Raw genomic sequence first — 9,906 nt, 5'->3', positions numbered from 1 at the left:
AGGGTCTCTCCTTTCTGGGGAACTCCATACATTTCAGTTAAAGTAAAGTAAAAAGGAAGGGGAGAGGAGGTGAGCTCTCCAGTAGGACCCTCCAGGGAGAATCTCAGAACAAAAAGCTTTTCCCTAGATGTCTGAAGGAGTCAGATGCCCAGGAAGATGGTAAGAATATGCCATTTGACTCCTTTCATTTTAATTGTCTGGATTGGGAAGCCAAGATTTAATATTCTAATGAAACAGCAATAATTCTTTCATTTTGCCAAAGCAATTTCATTTCCAGTGAGAGGAAATTAATTCCCCAAGGTCACGGTAATCATAGGATCATGGGATCAAAAATTTAGATTTGGCAGGTATGCTAGCTTAGATGTTATGTGGTTCTGAGTCCAAAGAACAAAGTTCCAGTCTTCCTACTCCTAGTTGCCTCCAAAAAAGGAAGGAATTCCCATGGAGGGTTTTTTCCCCTTTTCCTGAAGATTATAATTGTGTCTGATTAGTGGAAGTATATGCCTACCTTTCATTTCTCACTTAATTTATGTAAGAAAGCCTTCCTCACCATGTAGCCTGAAAGAATTATCTAGTCCTTTATTTTACAGGCAAAGAAAATGAGGGAGACACTTAGTCTAAGTTCATGCAGCTGGTTAATAACAGAATTGGGATTATAAACTCTGGTTTCCTCTTCAATGCTATTTCCACAAAGAGACAGAGTGGTCACTAACTGTGATCAACCAAAAACAGTACATTGAACCAGGTGTAAAATGGCCCAAATGTGAACCATCACTGCAGAACTGACCAGTTCTGTGGCCTCAGGATAATGATTACTTATATCTAGTCCTCACTTTCCTCATCTATGAAGTAAAGTAGTAGATCCCAATGGTGTCAAAGTGCTTTCCATAGTTGCATGATTCTATGAATTTTCTAGGCTGCTTCAAGTTGGGAATAAACATGGTATTATTTCTTTGTTTTTCCTTGAGCACATTACTTCAAAGAATCACAGAGAGTTCTGAGTAGAAAGAGATGTAGGGATCTTCTTAGCCAACACATATGTGAGTAGAAATCTTCTCAAAAACATCTCTCAAAAATAGTCACCAACTTCTGACATATCATTTGTTTTTGGAATGGTTCATCTCCAGCAAGGTTTTTTTTTCCCCAAACTCCTTTTTTTGCATTTCCAATATTCATCTATTCATTAATTGTGTTTAATTGAGGAGTTTAGCTGAGACAAAAGAGACTCCATCTATGAAACAACTGAAAAATCATTAACAATAAATCACCAAATGTAACCATGAGAGGAAAGCTTGTGCTCCCATATATCAATGGATCCTAGATTTGTTCATGTGATTATTCCTCCATCAGTCCAGGGCATTAACTACCCACACCTTTTTAAAAATAATATATACTTAACTTTTAAATTTTATTTTACTTTATTTTCCTTTTGGAGGGCAATTGGGGTTAAGTAACTTGCCCAAGGTTACATGGCTAGTTTTTTTGTGGGGGGAGGGGGGGAAGGGTGTTAATTGTCTGAGGCCAGAACCAAACTCGAGTCCTCCTACTGACTCCAGGGCCGGTGCTTTACTCACTGCGCCACCTAGCCACCCCAAATTTATTTTATTTTTAATTCACAGAACAAAGCAAATATTTCCATAACAGTACAATAAAAAAGATGATTTCATATAAAGCTGCAAATCTACCATATACAACTTGCCATTTACTCCAAATAATATACAATAAAATTATGATGTAAAATTCTTTCTTTTTTCCATTTTTTTATTCCTTCCCCCTCCCACTCTAGAGATGGCTACCATTAGACATAATTCACCAGAGGTGGCTAGATGACTCAGTGGACAGAGCTCTGGGCCTGGAGTCAGGAAAACCTGCATTCAAATCTAGGTCAGTGACTTACTAGCTGTGGGACTCTGGGCAAGTCCCTTAACCTCTGTTTGCCTTAATCCACTGGACAAGGAATTAGCAAACTGCTTCAGTAATTTTGCCAAGAAAACCCCATGGTTTTGGTGTGCTATGGTTCACAGGATAACAAAAGTCAGACACAACTGAACAAGTTCACCAAACTCAAATCTGTCTCTCTCCAATTTCAGCCCATAGATTTGCATACTGCTTCTGGGATAAACTAGAGTAAATTAAATCCATCTTCCATGTGACAGACTTTCAAACACTTGAAGTTTTCTCCCTTGCCCCACTTAAGTATGTCCTTGTCATTCTGCTTGCATCTGTCCTTATACTTAAGAGTTCAATGTGTTGTTACAATCTCAGTTTCTTGAGGGTTTTTGTTCACAACCGAGTTCTAGGAGTCAGGTCCATGTTTTCCAGTGGGAGGAGTCTCAAAAAAGCAGTCTAGTCCCCAGTAGGAATACCTCCCCATCCGTCATTTGCGGATTCTATGGGGGCCAAGGGTCAATGAGAATAGACAGGATCATGGGAATTAGAGCTAGAAGACCTATCAGATTTGAGCTAATGAAAGCTCAGTTTACTGAGGAGATAACTGAATTTCAGGGATGGGAGCTGGCTTTTCCATGTCACAGAGATGCTGAGTAGCCGAGTGCCTACCAAAAGTAAAGTAGACAATGCTAGACAAGTGCTTTTAACATGTTTTACAGGTCTTAGGAGAGATGTGATAGCTCTTTTTAAGTATTTAAAGGACAATTTTTTTTAAAAAAGCATTAGACTTCTAACTTGAGGGTAGAAAAGGAGCAATGTGAGGAATTGCAGAAAAACTGAGTTCTTCTCCATGTAAGCAAAACCCTTCTCCTTATTAGAGCCATGCCAAGGTAGAGGCAGCTAATTCATGAGGTAGTAGGTTCTCTCCCACTGGAGGGATTTAGGCAAAGGCTAGGCTTGGATGATGGTCATCAGAGCCTTGATGCAAAGATTATACCTATTGGGCAAAGCGACTATTAATTACGGTAATTATTTTAACTAACTGCTTTTCTCCTCTCTTATCTTTCTTTCCTTTCCTTCTTCTCTTCCTCTTCCTTCAAGTGCAGGGCTTGCACACCAGCTGTTAAGACCCAAAGTTCTTCTATAATCATGCGGTCTTCTATTTCCATTAGTCTTAAGATTGTTTCTGTCCCGAAGAAAGGTTCTGCCAGGTAAGAGCTAATCTAATCTTAGTCTCCAGAACATAATGTTGCACTCCCAGAGGAGGTGGTAAATTTTAAGGAAAAGTAGAATTTTGGTGTTTGTTAAAAGCTTTGAATGATATCTGAAAAAGATTTTTGTCTACTCAAGTTTTCTCCAATAAATCCTGTGAGTAAAAGGTTGTTGTAGTGGAAATAGTACTGGCCAGAGAGACAGGAGACTTGGGTTTCAGTGTGTGTACCAATACTTATTAGCCAGTTAACCTTGGGCATGGCAATTTCTTATCTGAATTTTTAATTATTCATCTATAAAAACTAATAGTCTGGATAACAGTTATTTTCATTCATTTTTAACATGTGAGTATCAAGCTAATCCTTTTGAATAACCACAAGTCAGCACAGAAAAATCCTTAGAGTACTCTGAGTCATAAAAAATTAGTGTAGTGTCAACCACTTATTGGGACATCCTAAAGATATCACCATCTACAGGAAATTCTTCCTAAATTCTGACTCTATATTATATGTCTAGGTATCCCAGACAATTGAATTATTAGTTCTATATTAACCCTGTATTTGTGTCTGTCTCTCTGCCTTGAGCAGCTATTAATGTGAACAATGACTGCTCCCTTAACTGATTTAAAGGAAGAGAAGCAGCAAAGTTTCTTTGAATGAAGAAAATCTAACAATGTTTTAAATAATACCAGGCTTTTTCACATGATTTTGAACCCAGTATTCTCCTAGTACATTCCCACATTGCTATGAATCACAAAATGCTACAATGTCAAATGCTTTAAAGTCATGGGTAATTCAAGAGGCAATAGAGACACAGGGTGGGTGTAATACAAAAGCAATGATAGCTAGAGTGCAGGAAGATATGTGAAAATTACCCTTCATGGAAATTGTGATGGGAAAAGAGGCAGGTTGGACAGAGAGAAATGGGTGACAAACAGATCGCCTACATTCCTTACAAGCTCCATGAGCCATTCAAAGATCCAGGAGAAGACTTCTAAAGCCTTGTGTGTATCCTCTATAAGACATGGTCATGGACAAAAGTCACCAGAGAAGGAAAGATGGATTGGCCTGCACTGTTGAATGAGGCCATGACTCCTTTGATGTTTTAAAATAAAACATCAAGCTAATAATGACCTCTCAGGGTTATTTCAGAGAGATCACTTGCAAACCGGAAGAATGGATTTTGTGCATGCAAGTGATCATTAGCTTAAGATCATAGGGATGATATCCTGTGATATAGAAAAAAAGTATGTGTTTTATGATAAATTATTTCATTTCAAAGGTTAAAATCTTTAGTAATTATGGCCACTGAGAAAAATTATTACCAATATTGCTGTAATTTGGTAATTCAATCACTTCCAATTCTTTGTAGCTTTTCTTGACAAAGAATATTAATTTACATCTGTACAATGTTTGAGAGTTACTTACAACTTTATTTTCAATATTTCATTTGATCTTCAAAACAATAATAGGTCATAATTATACAGGTCTTAAAGGTTTGCAAATTTCTTACATATGTTATCTCATTTGATCCTTGCAACACCACTGTTATAAGGGAGGTAGGTGCTATTATTATCCCCATTTTGCATATAAGGAAAGCAACTTAGAAAAGTTAGTCAAGTGACTTGCCCAAGATCCCCCAGACTGAACCACTTAGCTGACTCTATCATAGCCTGCAAGCTACCAGTACTATTATCCTCGTCTTACAAATGAGAAAGACAAGGCTGAGAGTGAAAGCAATTTGACGAGTCACTAGGGACAGAGTGAGATAAAGTCATTCACCTGCCCTTTCCATCAAAGCTAAATAAAGCAAAGAAGATTGTTCACGGAGAAATAGTGGCAAGCATCATTAGATGGAAGACATAATAAACTCCAGGAAAGGAGAACAGAGAATAAGAAAATAACTGACATGTTTAAAATACTAAATAGAGAAGCAACATGGACCAGTGAGTAGCATGGTAGGTTTGTAGACCAGAAGGCTTGGATACAATTAATGCCTCCAAAGCTCACTGGCTATGGGAGCCCAGGAAAATTACTACCATGTGTCTGAGCTAAGTCTTTATGACCCATCTACTATGTCAGAGATGAGTGGTGCAAGAGATAGTGTGCTAGCATTTCTCATTAGACCCAGGATGAAATGGAAAATCCTCTATTTGAACTTTAAAGCCCTTCACAGCCTACCTTCTTTCTATCTTTCCTATTTTACACCTTACTGATCTCTGATTACACTGGCCTCCTTTCTGTTTCTTGCACACAGCACTCCATCTCCTGACTCTGAGCATCTCCACGTGCTGTCCCACATGCGTGGGCTTTCCTCCTTCCTCACCTCTGCCTCATAGCTTCCCTGGACTTGTTCAAGTTTCAACTAAAGTGTCGCCTTTTGCATGAAGACTTTTCTGCTCCTCCTTAATTTTGTGCCTTCCGAGACACTACTACCAACTTATCCCACACACAGCTTATTTATATGTAGTTGCTTTCATGTTGTCTCCCATTTTAGACTGAGTTCTTTGATAGGAGAATTTTTTTTTTTTTGCTTTTCTCTGTATCGGCATCATTTAGCACAGAATCTGGGATACAATAGGTGCTTAATAAATGCTGGTGGCTGCCTTTGGAACAAAAATATATAGGCTATTGGTATTTGAAAAGAAACTAGATCATAGAATGTTAGTCCTGGAAAAGATCTTAGTCCTTATCTGGCTCAATCCCATCATTAGAGATGAAGAGACTTGCCAAAGGCCATCTTTAAAGACCGCCAGATCTCCATTTTCTTACGATTCTACCTTTCCAAGAATAAAACAGAGAGTTCCTCATTTCACCTAGGTTATTCAGCTTACCTTTGTACTTCTCTTTGGCAGGTGACATGTCTTCTCCCAACGCTTTCCTTTTTAACCAGTCTGGCCCCACTGAGTTTGTGTTCCGAGTGCTCACCACTTCCCCCACGATCCAGGCTCTTCTCTTCTGCTTCTTCCTCCTCCTCTATCTGATGATTCTCTGTGGGAACACTGCCATCATCTGGGCTGTGTACACCCACAGCTCCCTGCATACCCCTATGTACTTCTTCCTGTCCAGCCTGTCCTGCCTAGAGATCTGTTACACCACAACTGTGGTGCCCCTGATGCTCTCCAACATCTTTGGGGCTCAAAGGCCCATCCCATTAGCTGGTTGTGCAGCTCAGATGTTCCTGTTTTGCACCCTCGGTGGTACTGACTGCTTCTTATTGGCTGTCATGGCATATGACCGCTACGTGGCCATCTGCCATCCCCTGCACTACACCCTTACCATGACCCAGAAGCGCTGTATCCAGCTCGTGGTTGCTTCCCTGGGCCTGGCTTTTTACCTTGATCTGCAACTTACAGTGCTGATCTTCACCCTCCCCTTCTGCGGGCACCGCCTGGAGATCAACCACTTCTTGTGCGATGCCCCACCTGTCTTACGCCTGGCCTGCGGGGACACTCGCGTGCATCAAGCTGTCCTCTTTGTTGTGGGCATCGTTGTACTGACCCTCCCCTTTGTGCTCATATCCATTTCCTATATCTTTATTGCCAACACCATTCTACGCATCCGCTCTGCCGAGGGCCGCCGACGTGCCTTCTCTACCTGCTCCTCCCATCTCTCTGTGGTTCTATTGCAATATGGCTGCTGCACCCTGGTCTATATGCGTCCTAGGTCCAGCACCTCAGAGGATGAGGACCGGCAGCTTGCCTTGGTTTATACCTTTGTCACACCTCTGCTCAACCCCCTTATCTACACACTACGCAATAAGGATGTCAAAGATGCCTTGAAAAAGTCCATGAGCTGCAAAGCAGGTTCTGAAACTCCATGAAGATTTGAGGTAGGGAATCATTAAGAAAGAAGAAATAATTCATTCCAACATGTAATTTCCCACCCTTGGTAATTTTCTACAATTTGCACTTGCTGTTCTGAAAAAGTATATGTCTAACAACATCATTTACTCTGATGAACTCGATGGGAGATCAGATGGTCACTTGTCAGAGATACTGTAAAGGCAATATCTATCCAGCTATGGACTGTACTAGATATTCTTTGTTTCCTCCAACCTCTGAGATTCTAACATCTACCCTCAAACATCTGCATGATAACTGCTTCCAGATCTGGTGCTGATATATTGTACCCACTTCCACACACGAGTTGTATTTGGGCATCTTGAACTTGCCTCTTCTCCATTTGTTGAGTTCTTCACATACCAAACACTGAGTAAAACTGTGCAGTCGAAATATTTAAAAATTTTAGATGTTTCTTTCTAGGACATTTGAGAAGATAAATGTGTTCCTTCATTTTTGATTACCCAGTAAATGCTCTCTGTATCGAAGATGGAGTGGTCAGGAGGCAGTAAGTTAGTCAATAAACATTTCTTCAGAGTCTACTATGTGTCAGGAACTGTACTGAGAGTTCTGGAGGTACTCAAAGAACCCAAACATGTTCCCTGCCCACAAAGAGCTCACAATCTAAAGAAAAGAAAATAAACAAATAATTGGGTACAAGCAAGCTATATATAGGACAAATAGGAAGTAATTAAAGAGGGAAGGCACTGGAATTAAGAGGGGACCGGAAAATTTCCTGTAAAACTGAAATATCCAACATGAAGTGACAGGTGGCAGAGAACACTTCTAAGTGATCTGAAACCAGATTAAAATGTAATTGGGAAACAACAACAAAACAAATCAAAATACAATGAAACATATATAATGTTAATTTGTGCCTTTTTTTAGTCAGTATGCAGTTTTTAGGGATCCTTATGTATGGTTCGGTGTTTGACACCGTTGATGTAGGAGATGAGATTTTAACGAGGACTTAAAGGAAGCCACAGATACCAGGAAGCAAAGATGAGGAGGAAGAGAATTCCAGGCATGGGGGACAGCCAGAGAAAGTTCCTGGGGCCCAGAGATGGAATGTCTTGATCATAAAGTTGCCAGGAAGCCATAGTCACTAGATCCAAGAAAACCTGAAGGGAAGTAATGCGTAAGAAGACTAGAAAGGTAGAAGGGAGCTAGATTATGAAGGGCTTTGAATGCTAAAAAATTTTGTATCTGATCCTGTAGGTGATAGGGATTCATTGGAGTTTTTGAAGTGGGGAGCAGGGAGGGAAGAAGATATGTAGTCAGATCTGTGCTGTAGGAACATCGCTTTGGTGGCTGAAGGGAGGATGGACTGGAATAAGGAGAGACTTGAGATAGGACTACCTACCAGCTAGGTGTTTCAATAGTCCAAGTGAGGGGTGATGGGTGCCCGCCCCTAGTATTGACAGTATCAGAGGAGAGAAGAGGGCATATCTGAGAGATGTTGCAAAGGGAAAATGGACAGATTGGCACCAAATTGGCTACAGGGGAGAGGTGAGAGACACGGGGGAGTGGAGGATGATGCCTAGGTTGTGAATCTGGGGGACTGGAAGGATAGTGTTGCCATCTATCGCAATAAGGAAGTTAGGAGAGAAGCAGGGTGTGGGGAAAAGATAATCAGTTCAGTTTGGGTCATATTGAGTTTAAGATATCTACTGGCAAATTCAAGACATTGCATAAGAACCCCACTTCAGACCAATCCTCTCAATGCCATTGAGTGACTTGCTCAGAGCAGAGTCTAGAACCCAGGTATCCTGACTTCCCAGGCTCCAGCACCTTTTCCACAGAATCACAAGCCATCTAAGACTCTTGCATTGCTATAAACAACATTTCTCAGTGCTATTTTTCCATAATGCAGCATATAGAAAGCCCTAATAGAGGAAAGGAGTAAGGACTGAGAACGTGGTTGCCTCCTACTGGTCAAAGGCTCTAGCTAAGATCTCCATTCCAAAAGCTGAGTCAACCTGTTATCTTTGTTGTCCTCAGCTCAGAATTGTTTTTATCTAATCTCTCATCAGATCCAGCTTGAAGGGAAGTCCCTCTAGTCCTGGGAGCCATTTCCTTGCAAGTATTCAGAGAGGGCTCTCATAATAAGAGACAAGCAGACGTGAGAAAACTGCTCATGAAAATACCTGGGATTAAGTGGCATCTTACTGCCTTTAGTGATTCTTGGGAGATACCCAATATCCTGGTGTGAGAGATGACTTGCAGTGAAGGTTCCCATTCTGAACATCCTATTAGGTTCTAATTTCTTCTTCATATTTTGTAACTAAGTTCAGTATTCTGGGGTTGTCACTGTACTTGCTTAGTGAACCTCATGTATCATGTATGTTATCTAACAAAATTAGAGCCTCATGAGTAATAATTATGGTAATGGATTGAGATTGCTTTGTGCCAATTAGTTAGCATTAGTAAGAAGATTGTGAGCTTGCCTTACCAACCAATGGTAAAGTGGAACAGGGGTTGAACATGGGGTTAGGATTATGATAAAAGAAATCTGTGAGCTTCTGCAACTGGCACTCCTCAATCGGTACAATTTTAGGTGCTCTGGGAGTGCCTTTTCTCAAGGAATCACAATAAAGACTTCTCTGCTTTTATTAAAATTTTCAGTCTCTGTGAATTATTGGTAAGGATCTTTACATCCCACACACTGGTATAGGAAACTTCCGCTATCATATCTGCAAAGTGCTGGTTCTTCAAAGCTCTCAAGCAGTGTAGAACATCTTTCTCCACCTTCAACTCTATGAGGTCCATCCCAAGAGCAAAGCCAAGGAGCCCCCAAACCAACCAGGGTTCCTCCTTTTGAGGAGATCATTCCCACCTAGTTTGAAGGTTGTGGGACACCATTTTATTTAGCCCAAAATGAAGGGGAAGGAGAGAGGAAGGAAACTTCCCAGGGATTGGTGGTAGGGTATCTGTGCCAGTAGCATCTCAGAACAAAGGCAATT

General features: G+C 40.7%; 1 protein-coding gene across 1 annotated transcript; it reads left to right on the top strand.

Moving 5' to 3' along the window:
* The first annotated feature begins 5,961 nt into the window (after nucleotides 1-5,961).
* On the top strand, nucleotides 5,962-6,924 carry LOC138177017 (olfactory receptor 10Q1-like). The gene has a single exon (XM_069107999.1). The coding sequence runs from the start codon at nucleotides 5,962-5,964 to the stop codon at nucleotides 6,922-6,924; it is 963 nt and encodes a 320-aa protein (XP_068964100.1).
* The last annotated feature ends 2,982 nt before the right edge of the window (nucleotides 6,925-9,906 follow it).

Source organism: Petaurus breviceps, unplaced genomic scaffold, assembly GCF_028583685.1.
Source record: "Petaurus breviceps papuanus isolate PSGF00001 unplaced genomic scaffold, PetGlider_PUasm1.0 90330, whole genome shotgun sequence".
In the NCBI taxonomy this organism is placed as follows: Eukaryota; Metazoa; Chordata; class Mammalia; order Diprotodontia; family Petauridae; genus Petaurus; species Petaurus breviceps.
This window is presented reverse-complemented; position numbering and strand designations above follow the sequence as displayed.

What these genes read in the sequence shown, in the direction of transcription:
- LOC138177017 (XM_069107999.1), top strand. Translation starts at nt 5,962, where the DNA reads ATGTCTTCTCCCAACGCTTTCCTTTTTAACCAGTCTGGCCCCACTGAG.